A 16708-nucleotide genomic window follows, 5' to 3' on the forward strand; every position below is an offset into this window, starting at 1 on the left:
GTTAAAATTTTTAAAATGCTAATGGAGAGGGCAAGGCTTCAGTCTTTGGATGAGTGAGGTTAGAATTTTATTTTTTGGAAGAATTGTAGCAGACTAAAGCCAATCAGAAATAACCATGTTTAAAGGATTTTCTTTTGAACGTTTATTTGCAACACTTTCTCTCAGACATCAGAGCTACAGTGATAGTGTAAGTCAAGTATAAAATATTTTGTGCTGTTGCTTTTCTTTAAAAAAACCCAAAAGCAAATTAGAAAGCATAAGATGTTGCCACTCTTCAGCTGCAAAACTTGCACAACTCCTAAATCAGTTTGTAGCTGGCTTCACATTTTAGCTCAGGAGAATTCATGGTAAGAATGATTCTAGGTGACCTTGAGAACTCCTGAAAGAGCCCACCAAGAACTTGGGGGGAGCCAGGCTCTTCTCCTCCTTTTCCTCTTGATAGAAAAAAGCCAGCAACCATGGCCAAAAATAACCATGGAAAAAGACATATTGCAGAAAACTCCAGTCTCTCGAGGACTCATAGGAAAATTGTTTGCAGAGTATGACTAAAATGTGAGTTAGGTGACTTGTTTTTCCTTTTTAAAAAAAAAAAACCCCAAACCCAGATATCCATCTTTAGATCATTTTGTCATCCCAATGTTTACCGATACACCAGAAGTAAAAGCAAGACACATTCAAATAAGTGTGTGAGCAAGCAATCTAATTCAAGATGGAAGGATAGTCTGAGACACAGAGAAAGGATCAGCTCTTGGAAATAATGACCTCCCAGTACTTCCAGAGTCTTGATAGTTTCCCTAGTCATGAGCGAATTCACATCTTCTGTGATTTGTGACTTTTTCAAGAAGACTGAGTAAAAGAAAATGGAAATTTAAACAAAACCAATGTTAAAGCCACTGCAGCAGCAATCTGCAGGGTTTTTTTTCAGCACATGCTCCAGCACTATTGTAGTCAGATATCTGCTCTTGGAAAATGTCACAGCTTTCTCAGGTAGAATATCTGCCTTTGAATTCTCGTATTGTTTTTGCAAATGGTCCTCATCCTTATTATTGAAATGACTAGTTAAGAGGCAAAAGACATGGCTCTGACAAACATTGCCTTGTGGTGCAGGACACTGGTTTTACATATAATTCTGGCAGCCAGTAGATTCAAATGTGAGAAATTTGGCAAGTTCAGCACAGGATAGTCTTCAATCTAGGAATATCTTGGATGAAGCCACAGATCAAAATAAAACCAAATATGACTTATCTTAAACGTGATTCATCTGCAATCAGTCCATGTAAGAAGACAGCGACAGTTTTTCTTTGGTGTTGATAATGCAGTTCAGTGCCACCAGCTTGAGCTTTGCTTATGTAGTGCTCACATAACAGAGCACTTGCAGTTTCTCCTATTTGTAGATTTATTTTTTAATAGAAAACATTTCAGTAGCAGTTTTTAAGCTCACATGAATGAGGTCCTTTCTTTTTGCAGTTCCAGAGCGATGTTGCTGTTTGTTCATACTAGGGTTGTGCCTCTGCTAGACCCTGCTGTTCCACTCAGTGTACAAACACAGCATAAGAAGCTTGTCAGTTCCACGGAAAGTCTGATTTCAGCACTGCAGTCTAATTGCTTTGCTAACTCATTGCCTAGGAAGTAATTTTTAATAGCCCATATTAAAACAGGGACCAGAATTCTTCATCGCAACTGAAGATTGGGGTAGCAGTCCTTGCTACACGGCTAGCAGGCAGCAGCAAGCTCTGGCTGCTCCTCAGGGCTGGTGAGGACAGAGCAGGGTCCCTCACAGTCAGGGCCCACTACCCACAGCACCTGGGCAAGGCAGCCCCACGAGCCACAAAACCCAGCCGAGTCAAGATCATTACAAAACTCACCAGCTCCAGGGTCAAGCCAGCCCAGGGGTCCAGTTCAAGAGAAGCTATAGCAGAAGCAGAAACCAACACCAGCTCAGTCCAGGCAAAGGCTACTAACCCTGGGCTGGGTTTAAATAATGCTCTTGAGCCCACAGGAGCAGGTGTGTCTGGAAGCTGCAGGGGGGGCTGGTCAGGCTTGTTAAAACCAAGGGCTGTCAGTGCACTGGGGGTTCTGTCAAGAACCCTTTCAGTGTTTAAGATGGGAAGAGTTGTTACAAGATACACTTGGAGATGCTGTGGAGTGCTAATGTAGTAAAAGGCAGAGAAAAGAATGTTTTTATAAGTCAGCTGTGTAAACAGCTGCATCTTGTTGGATTTTATCTTTTTAATGAAAAGATCTGAGTGCTACACAAATAATGGAAATTGCTGCAAACCCTCCATGTATTTACAATCAGGACATTGCAGGAGCTGTCATGGTAGATCCTGGAAAAGGATGAAAAGAGGAGTGCTGAGAAGTGGCATTGCAGACAGGCCTGGAAGGGTTTTGTTTTAGTTTGTCCATAATGCAGTATGAAAGACAGATGAATGTGTTTGTGGAGGAAAGGGTAAACTGGCAATGGAAATGAATGTTGCTGTACCAGTTTTCATACATGTGTATTAACTCCAGTGCCTTGCTCAGGAGGTGATGAATAAGGTGAGGGAATGGACATATAAAAGGTCTGATATGCCACTGTTATTGACAAGAAAATAGTTATTAAAGGTAGCATTTTGTGCCAAGAGTCATGTTTGGGAAAAACCTCCATGTAAATTGTGGAGGCTCTGCTGGTAGAGGTTAAGCATGTGGACAAGAGGTTCAGTCCTTGACCAAGGCTCCTTTGAAGTCTGCTTTATTTCTTTGGAGTGCAATAGAATTTTTCAAGCAAATGAAATCTAGTCCATGTTCCTTCCACCCCCACAAAATTTTGTCTAAAACACCTCCTGTTTGTCTTGGAATAAAGAGCATTTCAGCCTCATAGCTCAAAAATAGGGCAGGTGGTGTCCTTGCAGAATTTAAATAAAATAGCAGCGTGTTGACACCTGTAAGGGAAGCGGTTAGAGCAATTCTGCAATGCAGTCACTGGGATGTCAAAAACAGAGAAAAAAGAAATTTTACTTCAGCAAATGCTGCAAAGAACAGTTTTGCAAATTGCTTCACATTATTCTTTGGCTTACCACAGTGCATCAGGCAGAAATTATTAGAGAGACACACATATACAAGAATTTAAAGAAAAAAAAGTAATTGATTTCTGCATGTAGTAGGTGGAAGGAATTAGAGGGAATTTAATATATCCATAGCTGGCAGGTTTAATTTGTCAGCTTTTGGCATGGCTTTGAAGGATAAGAGGCCCCAGCATTACTTTAAAGCCTATGCTATCTTTATCAACATCAAGGAGTACAGAAGTTTGACTACTCAGTTTTTTAAAGTAAACACAAAGTTGACAGCTACACTCTGTTCCTGCACTGAATGCAACATGGAGAGTGTCTGCATACAATTCTCTTCTTTTATGTTACCACTGTCATTACCATTTAAATGTGACATTAACATATCACTGAAATTAATCATTGTTTCAATTACTGAATTGCATTTTATATTTTCTTCTTAAAAGGGCCAGAAAGGTGAAGAACCTGAAAAATAATAAAATGGAACACATCTAGGGTGCCATTTTAGGAAAAAAATTTTGAAGATTTTACTGTTAATTTAGAAAATACTGTATGCATTAAGAGAATTGGGCATCCAAATATAAGTTAAGTCCTAAACACAAATTAAATGGCCTGGAGTGATGGGCCTCTCATTACCAGAAGAGAACATTTTTTGAAAGACAGAAGTCAAGCATTGCCTGAGCAGGGTGAATATAGAAGGGAAAGAACAATGCTAACTTTGGAAAAGTTAATAGTAGTTTTTGCAGTGAGAGAAAGATAAATGAATAGGAAAAAATCTATGAGCTGATAAAGGGAGTCATGCAGGAAAACAGCGCTTGAGAATACAGTGCTTGAGTTCAAATGTTTTAGTGAGAGGAATTAATAATTGAGTCAATTTTTTTGATCTGATTCTATTTTGAGTTTCTTGAGAGACAGCAGTATAGATTATACCACCCAGATCCTGACTGATTGCTGCCAAGGGTTGGTCTCATTTAAGGTGGCGTCCTCCAAAATGCCAGGAAACCAGTATGCAGCTATAGATTAACCTCTTGATACTACACTTTAATCTATTTCCTTTCCCCTGGGTCAGTATTGAGAAATGAATGAAGCTCATCAGAAGGACAGAGGCTGTGTCATACCTGTCAGAACAGGGCAGGGTTATTTCATTTGATTTTGCTTTCCTGTCATGATCAGTGGGCTCGCATGCAAGTACAACTATGGAAATACAGTCTCCCTTTATGAGGGTAAGAAACAGAGGGAAAAATAAGATTTTTTTTTGTCCCCGAGGCAGTTGGTTTTAATTTTGATGTGTGATGTGGGAGGCAGTAGGATTCCTGGACAGTATGCAGAAGTATGGAAAAAAGGTTTTTGTTTATTTTCTTTGTGTATTCAGGTGGCTTTACTGGTGATTTTTGTTTGGTTTGGTGGGGGTTTTTTTGTTTTGTTTAGGTTTTTGTTTTGTTTCGTTTCCTGTTTTGTTTTTTTTCCCCTATACTGTGTACTGATGGTGCAAGGTCATGCTAAATGTATTTCAGAGCCCATCTAGAGAAATTTAAATTGGTGAGCTAATCAAGCTGAACAAAAATGAATAAACATGACTGATAAAAGAATTAGGTTGAATTCACCAATAAACGGTCATTTTGTAATAAATCAGATTAGTTAAAGGATCTATTAAAATATATACATACATTTTTAATTTTTTTTTTTTTTTACAGCAGAGAAGGAAACTAAAAGTTATGAGGTAAGGCTGAGATGAGACTGCTTGCATGAGCAGCTGAGCTGGCCAAACAGGTCACTGCCTCTGAAAATGAGAGGTCTCAACACCCTGCCCTCCTGCCTTGCTTCCATACACCCTGCCCTCTACATTCCTTGGGGGCTGCAGTTCCTGACAGGTGCCTCTTTGCTCAGGCAGCTTCTTGTCAGGTTGAGGATGACACTGTCACAATGCTGGCAGTGTTGGATGAGCACCAGGGCTCAGCTGGCAGCTCAGGAGTGCTGGAGACCACCCCCATTCATGCAGCAGTGACCCCCTAGGTCAAGTCAGGCCATGTCACAGGACTGTGTGTTGTGCTTCAGGAGGAAGTGGATAATTAAAACATTTGTTTTAATCATTGTGCATAACATTGTACTGAAATTTTACGTTTTACAGAAATAAACTGCCCCAATGAAATTGCTTCTCCTTTGGAGTCAGCTGTTGTAATTTGAACATCAATAGGAACAAAAAAAGAACAAATGCACACTTTTGAGTATTAATTCTCTTTTGCCCAAAGTAGGTATTCTGCACTATGGTATTTGTTTCTTCAGGGTGTCTAATTTCTAAGTTAAACTATTAAAGTCTGATGTACAAAAACCTGGCTTTGAAGCTGCTGACTGTGAAGCTGAAAGAGCCTCAGCCCTGTGGGACCCATTTTAAGAGCTGGATAAATGCTGAGGGGCTATCCAGCCTTCCATTTTATCTGTATAGGAAATGGATGTTTTTAAAAGGGACTGCTTTTTCATTGCAGCTGTTCTGTGTGGGCTGTTGCACACCTTGGATTAGATCAGCTGTGTGGAAAGAGAACTGCTCTGCCTCACCCAGCAGGGCTGTGGTTATACATACCATGGCTACAGCAAGGGGGAGGGATTAAAGCTGTGGGAAACAGATTTTCAGCTGTTTCCCTGGTTTGTTTTTCGTGTTTTCTGCAAAGGAATAAAAAAGAGCAAATAGAAAACAAAAGGTTTGAATCAAACCAAAATCAGTAATTTCTTCCAAACCTTGACTTAAAATCCTACAGAGAGAAATGGGGAGTAATAGCTTTGACTTTTAGGTTTGGTCCCAGTCCTTCCCTTTTCCATGATGCCATATAAATACATTTGTTGTACCAGGCTGCTGCAGCTTTTCAGAAAATAGTTGCATTTTGGTTAAGGTATAGGCTGTAATTCAGACAAGGTTCTCCCCCTTTTGGAGGGGCAGAAATAAAATTCTGTTTCTCTCCTGTACTACTGCTTCCTTGTTTGAGGATTCTTATGCACACAGCCAAATTAGATGCTAAGCTAATTCCAGTTTATATGTGTTCAACTATATGTGCCTGTACAAATGGTAAATGGGAAGCCCTGAATTTCAAAAACTGTCCTAAAAAAGGGAAGAAATTAAAACCTGCAATGTTAATTATTATTTTAATCATATTTTACAAACTATTAGCTGGAGCTTGATTTTTATTCTAGAAAGGTTTTGGGTTCTTACATTTTTAAGCTGTATGTATATTTTTTAAGTCTGTAAAAGTGAGCCTGTGTCAATACAGTATTTCTATCTATTTAATGAAAATTAAAATAAAATTTACTCTTTAGCAGCTGACATCAATCTTGTCCCCTCTCTCCCCTCCCCCTGCCTCCCATAACCTTTAGTGCTAAACAATGTTCCAGAAGGTAAATTCATTATATCACCTATTTCGATTCTCTGACATCATTCTGTCATGGCAATGAAGTGATTTACATGGAAAAATGTATTACTTCTGCTTTTAGACAAAATGAGTTTATGATGATTAATGGTTTTACTGCGAGTATGACAGAACCTGGAAATGGCCAGCCTTTCTAAAGTGAAACATGACCAATGGTCAATTTTCCTCCTTTTTATTTTCTTCAGTTATTGTAAAATGGTTTTGGTTGTGAGTAAATTAAAATATTAAAATTATGTCTTGTAACTGAAGTAAGCTATAAATGCTGGGGTGCCATGGTAACATCATTACAGAAATGGAGACATAAGGGAGAGAGAAATCAGCTGGAAGCACAGAGTCTAAACTATCGTGATGGCAGGGGAACTTGGATCTCATATTCCACGAGGAGTCAAAGTCCTCAAGGAGGGCACATGTTTCATTTGGAGAAGAGTGGGCTAAAGGATGATTGCCTCCAGCTGTCCCTCCTGCTCACCATTCCTATGATTGTGTAACAGTCGACTTTGGGCAGAGAACTTAGAATACAGAATGGTCATATGAATGGTGAAATAGCATTTTAACAGGAAAGCATGGAGCAAATAATATTTTCTGATACATGCCTTAAAATGACATTTGAAACATTTCCTTTAGCTTCATACAGAGCTATATTTTTCCTTAGATATAATACAAATAACACGTGATACACCAAGGCCTAAACTAAGATGAGAAAAAGATGCTGTTTAAGAACTCTGAGATATTTTCTTTACATATGTTAACTGAACTAAAACCCAAAGGCCATTAAGGCAAAAGCTGTTCAACTATGGAAAAACTTAAATTCAGGAAAAACGTAAACAGTGGTGTTTTTCCCCAGGGGCCTTATGGAACAGAATCACTCTGCTAAAAAGAAGGCAAAGGTTGAGGTGAACAGTGGCAATTTAATCTGCATGGAGACTTTTTATCATTCACAAGATGTAATATTTGAGAATGAATAATTTTTGTATGACAGATCAACTACATATCGCTTCTGGACATTTAATCCCAGGCTGTGATGGATGCTGGGCACTGAGCACTGTTCTGCTGCCTCACAGGAGCCTTGCTGCCTTTCAGTGTGTGGAAATGTGTAAAATAAAGTACTGGGGAAAAATGAAAACTGGAGGAATTTACAGTCATGGCTTGTCCTTAGTGACACTGATTGGACAACTGTCTTTGAGGGCACACTTGGCAATGGAAAATAACTTGCTGCTGGATTCTGTGCATGAAAAGGCATTTGCAAGTAAAGCAAAAATGTATTTAAGGTAGTGATTAAAATACACAAGTCACACTAACATTTTCAGGAAGACAGCAGTATCACAACAAGCATTTTAACCGTGTTATTTTTATTCAGATGATTAATCCAAGTCTTCCATTTCCATTAGGCATGCATTGAATTTAACATTCTACTGCAGGTCTCTATATGCAATCTAGAAATTTCAGCACTGTCCCTCATTGACTTCTGCTACCAGTACAGGCTCTTGAGAGCTCTTCAAGACTGAACTCTCTTTCCTGACTTACATAGTTGTTTATCAGGAACTGTGTACTGTTATTCTCCCATTCTTTGCTCAAATGGCTTGGCTTTTCCTCCAATACAAGTTATTGTCCGTTCATCTGGCTATTTGTTTTCTAACATGAATTTCCTTGGAGGGAGAGCTAGAAACAAGTGAAAGAAGGTTTAACACATTAGTAGGCAGTGCAGATACAAAAGGATATTTTGTTCTTTGGCTTACCTTTGCTTCAGTCACCATTTGCTCTCATCAACAGCAATTGTTTGAGTCTGAGTGTACATAGTGTACATTTGTAGTGTTGTTTGTTTTGGTTTCTTTAACTAGAGTGAAATTTGTATGGAGCTAAATCAATAGTTGGATGTAATTTACACGTTGTTTTCCTTGTTCTGTCAGATGGATCAGGTGGTGTCTGTTAGACTCTTCATGTTGCTGATGCTGAAGTCTCCCAGGGACCTGTACTGGAGCAGTGTTGCAGTGTCTGTGTGACAAGCCTGCACACTCTTGCCTTTAGTGACCATGAGGCAACTGGGAGATATGTAGAATTTTTGCCTAGTCTGAGGTTTCTCTAATGCTCTGGGACTTTTCCAGAATCCCACATGCTATGTCAAAATTCAGCCAGCCAGATGGTCGCATGATTACTCTTGTGACTGCTGCTTTGCTGGAGGCCAGCCCCTGTGAATTTTATCTATCACATCAAATTTCTCTGGTGGAAACTGTCTCAAAATACAGTTGAGATTTGCAGTGTGACTATTTGGTAGCTGAGAAGATGGGTCCTGTTGGCAAGCACAGCAATTGCTTTCCAGCAATCCTGCTGCTGGCTGCTAGGTTTTGATGTGCCGTATCACCTCTATTCCCTCTTGAATCACTGCCCCACTACATTGCCAGCAAGCAGCTGCAAGGTTTTCAGGACAGCCAGAACTGTAGCTATAGCCAGGATGGAGGCAGGGACTCATCCTGCAGACTATTCCCAGCCACTGTGCACAGGGATCTAGCACCCTGAATTCCCTAATGCAAGAATGCTGGTGCTTGGCTGGGCTGGTTGTACATATGTGATGATGGTGGCCTCGTCACAACCTGAATTATCCACACTGGTACCCCTCCTGCAGTGTTAAAGAGGTGCTGTCACAGTCCAGGCTTAGAATTGTGCTGCACCAGAATCCAGCTAAGGCCACCTTCTCACGTGCTGCTTAAAATACATGTAAAAATAAGTTTATACTGAAAACTCTGCAATGATTGAAGAAATTTTGATTGAAAAAGTTCTGGAAATTTGCATTAATATGCTTATTCCTAATTTAGGTATGGGCAAAGTTTTCCGTGGCTGAAAACTTAGAATTTCGAGGTGAAAGAACAGGACTTCTGGAGACATCCAAGGCATTGCTTAGGAGTAGATTGTAAGACATTTTCTGTTGGTATTCTGTTTCTGCATCACATGAATGTTTAAATATCTTAATGAAAAGAGAAAAGATGGAACCCTCCCAAGTTTTGCTGTTCCCATTGCTCTCTCGGTCAATAAGAAAATCCTTAATGAAGCAACACAGAATCTTTACAGATGGAACACTGAATTTTTTTATCATGAGATTTTCAATTTGTTTTCATTTTCCACATTTGCACTCTTAATGCAAAGGGTAAGTAGCATTAATACACCTGGAGAACTAAATGGACCGGGTTATCATTTGAGAGCCAAAACTTGGGCTGAGGCAAGACCAGAGGAGAGACTGCAGCCTGCAGAGATGACAGGTCACAATATGCAGAACTCTCTCAATCAAGACAGAGAATTGTGGTTTGGGATTTGTTTTCTGAGCCTTCATAAAACAGAGGCAGCGTTGAGATTATTTGGGAGCTCTGCTATAGTAATTCAATGGGTGGTTAATGTATTTTCTGCATTCATGGTTTAGGAGAATAAAACAATGACAACAACCAAATCTCTGGAGAATGAAAATGTTTTTACCTGTGATTCATTTCAGTAATTGTGGAGCTTACTTTTACCCCTCACTCAGCTCAGTGCATTTCAGAATGCTCATTGTTGTGATATAAACACCCTATTGTTCCTACTAAAGCTGTGACTGTCTATGCAGAAGGAAAAGACAGCACAGGAAACATTTTCAAGACTGCCAGACCAGATGCATGTATGTATGGATAGATATGTATGTGTGTTGGTAAAAAAACCCTGAGAAACAGATCTGAAATACCTTCTGCACCTTGTACTTGTTCCTTATGACATGAAGAAATGAAAATGTCTCCTTTCTTTTGTAAAATGCTTTGCATTTCTGTTTTCTATAGAGAGAGCTGACAGTCCAAGAAGGTAAGTCCACTTGGTGATAACTGGCTTCTGAAGAAATAAAAAAGGAAACACCTGTAAATCACACTAATACAAAGGCAGCATGAAGTTATAAATGAAGAAGGCCTGCCTGAGAAACTCCAACTAAAAATCTAAGCCTAAATAATTCTCCTTTACAGGGATCAGAACAACATAGTATAGTCCTGGCTTAAATGTAGGTCAGCTGGGTTTCTGTTCAGGTATTTATGGGTTTTTACAAGACAAATTAATAATATGGCTGTTTGCTTATCGAATTGTTTTCCTCAGGACGTAAAACAGAACATTTCCTAAAGTGCCACCAGAAACATTTTGGGGAAGAAAAGTAATAGATGACATAGCTGGAAAAAGAGACTGTTTTGAAGCCATGTTTTCTTAGCAATGTGATCCTGCCAGAAACTGAATGCCCTATTTGATAGAGCCATCAAAAGTAGTACAGTACATTTCCTGTACTGTATGGGAGCTTTCTCTCTTTTTAAAAAATTTTTTTAAAGCAAAGAATAGATGCTCTACTGCTGCTAAACAGAACATCCAAGCACAGCACTGGCACACTCGCACTAAAGCTCCCTGGAAGTGATCAACAGCCCAGTGCCTTACCTGTGGCAGCAGGATTTTACCTGTGGCTGCAGAAGAGTCTCCTCACCTGACTGGAAGAGGTGCACAGTATCACCCTTGAGCTCATGGAAAAGATTTACACAAGAAAAACATTTACAAAGCCCAACCAACAATGCCACACAGGTCACTGCAGATCCAGTCCATCTATAGTCACACATATTTTATTCTGCTTTTACCTAAACATTTAACATGTAATTACTGGAGTGAAACTTGGAAGTTTTTTACAGCTTTATGTTTCAAATTTTGTTTTGTTATTTTTTTTCTTCTTTTCTAGATTGTCATATTTGTTTCTTCCTTTATAGGAGTGGCAGAATTACAGAGGAGCATTAATCCAGACATTTATGCACATCTTTTACCCAGAGGAAACCATCAAATCCTGCAGAGGCACCACCATTACTGTCTGTATACGGAGAGTGCTGTGGCTACAGCTGCAGAACAGAACAGTCATTCGCGTGCAGCAGTCAGTGCAACAAGGGCTTTGCTCTCATGGACCGTCTCCCCTTCTGTAGACACTGGGCCTGCAGCAGGCAGGAAAGCCTGGCATTGTTGTCTGTGCAGCACCACGAAACACTCCTAACTCTGAGGTGCCTTACTCTTCCTCTGCCAGAGTGGCTACAGCAATTCCAAAGGCTGGTAACATCCCACGCCACCCTACAGAACTGTAGTGCCAACAATCAATCCTGGGCCAAAGGCAGCACCAAAAAGCACGGAAAATCCCATAATGATCTAACTAGCAGCTTGCTGCCCTTTGCACTTTTGAAAATAACTTCTGTTGAATTTTAAAACATTTTCTACAAAATCAGCTTAACAGTTAAAAACACGGGACCTGAATGGATGGTTAGAAACTGTGATCTATATTTGTACAGGTTTCTATTCACTTTGATGAAATGGTAAGAGACGAGTCTCCCACCTCAGAGGATTTACTGTGATGTTACTGCCACGTAGCATAGCTACCTTGTGTATTTAAAAACCTAAAAATGTGTATTTTGTATTTGTTGCCAAGTTCACAATTTACTTAGGCTGTAATACAGTTGCAATTTATTAAGGATTGAATCTCTGCATTAATTTGGTACAATACCATTCTAGCTCATGTTAGAGCAAAAAAAGGATAATTGGTATGTAGATGCAAATTTGGGTTTAATATCCCATGCAGCTGTTTACGTCTGCTTAATTAAGCAGCAGTGACTTCACATTAGCATTGCTATGAAACCGTAAATACGCACTGGAGATAAAGGTACAATCATGTTAATCACCTTCCTCATGTCAAATCAATGCCAGATGGGTACTTTTTGTTTCAGTCTGGTGTTTTAATGGTAAAGAAAAAAGTCTTCACTTTTAAAGAGGATCTTCAGGTTCAACACATTTGGTTTTGATATAAGTACCAGGATTTTATAAAAAGACTGTGCTCCTGTAGACAGGCAGCTTAAGCAGTAAATGAAGAGCTCTAATGGAAACTCCTAACAAATATAATTGGAAGTCAACTGGTTATTTTGCTTTTGGAGCCTTTACAGGAGTATCACAGTCCTTTTGTACAGTAAAAGAATGTAAGTAAATATCCATCTGGAAAAACGCAGGGCTGTTTTAATACTGATGAAGTTCTAACACTTGGACTCTGTGGCATAAGCTCTTTGTTTCATGTCTTTACCAGCAGTTCTGGCACAGGGCTGCTTGTTTTGCTCTCTGACTAAGGACCCCTGAAGTTCCACAGATGTATTTTGAGAGGTATGTACAACCAGAACAGGCCTTGGATTAACACAACACATCAGTAGAACATAAAAACTGCTCTTCGGTCAGGACTATCAGAACTAACTGTTAACCATCAGCATAAGAACACAACCTCAGTTGGTGCCATTTTTAATGATTAGAAATAATACATTGTAAAACAAAAAGTGAAAAAATTCCAGCGTGATACTTATAAACAAAGAACAAATAGAAAACAAAAAACTTTCGGTTTTGCCTGATTTATAGTATGTATCATACAACAGATCATTAGTCTGAGGTAATACCAGTATTAAGTCTTTAGTCCTTCAAGGACTGCTCAAAAATTAATAACAATGATAGCAATGCATGTTATGTTAAAAGTGAGACTTGATCATTAAATCAAGCAAACTCCTTAACCTTTTAGTTAGGGATCTGTGGTTGCAAGTATAAAACTGGAAATAATTCTACACAGTAGGAACTACAGAACATCAGAGTCCTGTGTGCCGTGTCTGTAACAGTAAGCTGAGTATGTAAAAATCAGACATTTCAATACAGTAAAGACTTTGTTCCAGAATAGCCCTTAAGAAATTTAGAATACTGTTAGTTTGCATAAAATAGCCAAAAAAACCCCAACTAATTCAGAAGTCCAAATTTGGCATGAGGTAAAACCATGTGCATTTATTTAATCTGCATTTTAGATTTAGTAAGCATAAAATTAAGAATGTTGACTGTAATGAATTCAGTCGTACAAGTGCAAATCTTCAGCTAGAATGTATTTTATGGCAGTTTATTTAAAAAATGTACCAGTAAATCATAAAAGAGGGATCATGTCCATTTAACGTTTATTGAAGTATACAGGAGGTTTTCTTTAGAATCAAATATGAGCATGAATATATGGCCAAACGTAAAATCTATCAAATTCAGTGAAAATTTTCTGACTTTAAATAGTAGCTGTAAGAATGACCAATATATATTCTTTGTTACAACCGCCCTCACTCTACAAGTAAAAAAAAAATAATAAACATTCAGTAAACATTCTTTCCTAAGGTAGTTTCCCTTATATATCAGTGATTTATCCATTTTTTTGTATACATAACTTTTTAAACATACCAATCAGTGGTTCTCACAATTGAAAAATAAAAGCACAAAAAAGTTTACACTCTTGTACAGGTAAATAAAAGATCATTTTTAATTAAACTGTATATCCTTAAGGGCATAGTATAGTTTCAATTTCATTACCTATTACATAATTAACTTCTTACATACAAATATTGACATATTTGGCTTGTGCTTCAAAGCCGCTGTGTCTACAAAGTCCATGTCAATGCAACTCATGACTTGAAATCAGTGGGGACATCTTTACTGCTGCTGGGTTTAACCTGGTCGTGCAACATGGTCTCTTCTGAGCTTGTTGTGGCACTGCATTTTTCTGGGGAGTCATCAGTGTCTGGATCCAGCCCTTCAGGACAGGGAAGTTTTAGAAGTTCTTCCCGCAGCTGGGCTGTGTGACGCTGGATATACAAGAACAAGTCAGTGTGGAAGGCCACAGTTAAAACAATACTTTTCACAAGGTTAGAACTCTAAGACAAAAAGAGGAGTAGGTAGAAAGGCTTAAATGTACTATTTCAATGTCTGGATCAACTTCTCCCCTATATTTAAGAACTGGTACTTTCATTTTAGTGACAGAACAATAAGCAAGAGCTGCTGGTGACAAATTAAAGGTGGTCAACAGAACTGCAGCCAACAAGTGCATCAATATAAATGCTACACCATTGGTCCTGCAGTTGAGTCATATCTGTGTTCAGGGGTCACAGCAGAAACTGGCTTGGACTTGGCAGGTCATACAGTCAAACCAAATTTATAAAGAATTCATGATGAGACCTGATCTGTCACAGAGACAGACATGGAAAGATTTGTATACTGGTCACAGTAACTTCACAGTAACTTCATTTTGAAGACCAGTCACACTGAAAGAATGGAAGTCTGGCAATGGACAAAAAGAAGCCTTTCCAAATCTGGGATTTGCACCTCAGAGGAAATAAAACCTCAAATATTAAAACCAATATAGCCCTGTTATCTGTGTGGTCACAAAATACACAAATGGTAATACTTGGCTAGGAAGGCAGAAAATATTTATAATGGTTAGAAGATTCAAGTTAACACAGGATAAAACTGATTGTAGCTGACCACAGTTTATTAACTGCTTGTCTACTCTAAGAGCTTGTTTTCTGGCAAGGAACTGGTTGTAATACAACTTTATCATTAACCCCCACCCACCCTCAGAGTGAACCAAAAAAGCTATTATCACAGAATATTCTGTGTTGGAAGGGACCCACAAGGATCAAGTCCAACTCTGACGTGAATGGTCCATAGGGGATCAAACCCACAACTTTGGTGTTACACCAGCACCATGCTCCAACCAACCGAACTCATCTCGGGGTCACTGCATCCTATACAAATATTCATAGAAAAAACAGGCAGGACAGGTGCTAGAGGAAAATCCAACTTGTAGTAAAAATACTGAGGAAGTGGAATTCACACACATTGTCTCTCTTGACAACTGGGAAACTCAGATTTGTTATAAACATCTCACCTTCAGAGCTGCTGCATGATGGGACATGGTCCTGCCTACCCGTTTGTCACTGCTGTACTGCTGTATGTCTGCTATCCACTCCTCACACTGAGCCATGATCTCCACTCTTTTCAAGTAGAAGTGTTTGTGGATGACCTGCAAAAAACATTCCCAATGTAACATGGATAGAGAACCATGTATTTTAACAATACCAGATTTGCAAGACCTCTGTGGGTCTAACTGAATATAAGGGAAAAAAAAAATCAGTATGAAGGTAATTCAGAATTGAATCAGACTGGAGATAAAATTGGAATTTCTGTCCTCAGAGATTTCCAAAATCCAACTGGAAAAAGCCCAGAGGAACCTGTTCTGAATTCAGCTGATGCTGTTTTGAGGAGTTTGCTGGTCTGGATATCTCCTTCAGTCTGCAGGAATCCACTGTTTGTGTGCAGCCTGCCATTTCAGCAGTTACTTGTGTTACCTGGGCGCAGGGTAAACCAGGGCCAGAAATAAAGCAGCAGAAGCAAAGGGAGAGCAGAGCAGAGCACTGCTCACGTTCTGCAGTTCAAAGCTGGATGTACTATGCGGGCACCAAGTTCACACAGGAGCAGAGCTACACAGAGACAGTGCTGAGGCTTTCACTGTTTCTCTCCCTGCCCTGTTTTGCTAGAGAAGCACAGAGCAAGCAGGAGCACCACGTCCTCCCCTCCCTGAGCACAGGCAGCCCCAGCAGAAAACAGATGAGCAGAAACACTGCTGGGGTACGAGCACAGGAACGTTGTGCGCTTCTGCCGAGAGCAGGATCCCAGCAGCTGCTTCCGAGGGGATGCAGCCGCTTTGCTCCAGGCAGAGGCGGCACGTTTGGGAACACTGGAATTCTCAGGCCATGGCACTTGAGCTGCCCAGCTTGGATGGGAGCCAGTATTTGACTGAAGTGTAATTTTGGTATTGAAGTACACATTTGAGTTTAAAAAATCCAACCAATCAACACTCATACAGAGTTGTGAAACTCTACTTGGTGTTGGCTTTGTCTTAAACAGTTTTCTGAAACTCTGAACAGTGAAGGCAACAATACAACCAAAAAAAACTTTATTGAGCACTGAGAGTTCTTGGCCTTATTGTAACATAAAAGGAAAAATAATTTTTCTGTCTGGAGGTTAGAGAAAATAGCTATCTGTCCAAAGAGAAACTGCATATTGAAAGTGTAATTGACTTCAACTCTGGATATATTCCTTAAATCCATAATGGAGCTTGGAAAAACTCCCAAAGACTGGCAGTTTAGATCTCCTGAGCCTACCCATCATTTGGGATACTGAAGACAAGACTCAGATTTTTGAAGACAACAGATCTCAGGATGTATATTCTTAGACCTCAGTCTTCAGCATGAGTTTGCATTTGTGTTACTGAATTGATCATCACTGTTAAGGTTTCTAAGATAATGGTACAAAAACCCCGGAGGTCTGAACAAAAAGGGAATCTCCCAAGGAAGCGCTCAGATAATCCAAGAGATGCATTTCCATTCGGATGGGGCC

At 39.5% G+C, this 16708-nt stretch overlaps 1 protein-coding gene and 1 long non-coding RNA gene across 7 annotated transcripts in view; one reads left to right on the forward strand and one right to left on the reverse strand.

Annotated features, from left to right (window-relative positions):
- Positions 1-9215: 9215 nt before the first annotated feature.
- LOC132324815 (uncharacterized) lies at positions 9216-13650 on the forward strand. The gene is made up of 2 exons (XR_009485742.1): positions 9216-9365; positions 11206-13650. It is a non-coding gene; the product is annotated as an uncharacterized LOC132324815 (long non-coding RNA).
- The window catches only part of BIRC6 (baculoviral IAP repeat containing 6), a 176468-nt gene continuing 173189 nt past the window's right edge, over positions 13430-16708 (reverse strand). For all 6 annotated transcript variants that reach the window (XM_059841328.1, XM_059841327.1, XM_059841323.1 and 3 more), the window contains 2 exons: positions 15198-15332; positions 13430-14115 (listed from right to left, as the gene is read on the reverse strand). In XM_059841328.1, the coding sequence (XP_059697311.1) occupies positions 13936-14115; positions 15198-15332 (315 nt within the window). In that variant the 3' untranslated portion in view covers positions 13430-13935. The remainder of the gene's footprint in view (positions 14116-15197; positions 15333-16708) is intronic.

Source organism: Haemorhous mexicanus, chromosome 3 (genome assembly GCF_027477595.1).
Source record: "Haemorhous mexicanus isolate bHaeMex1 chromosome 3, bHaeMex1.pri, whole genome shotgun sequence".
Lineage (NCBI taxonomy): Eukaryota > Metazoa > Chordata > Aves > Passeriformes > Fringillidae > Haemorhous > Haemorhous mexicanus.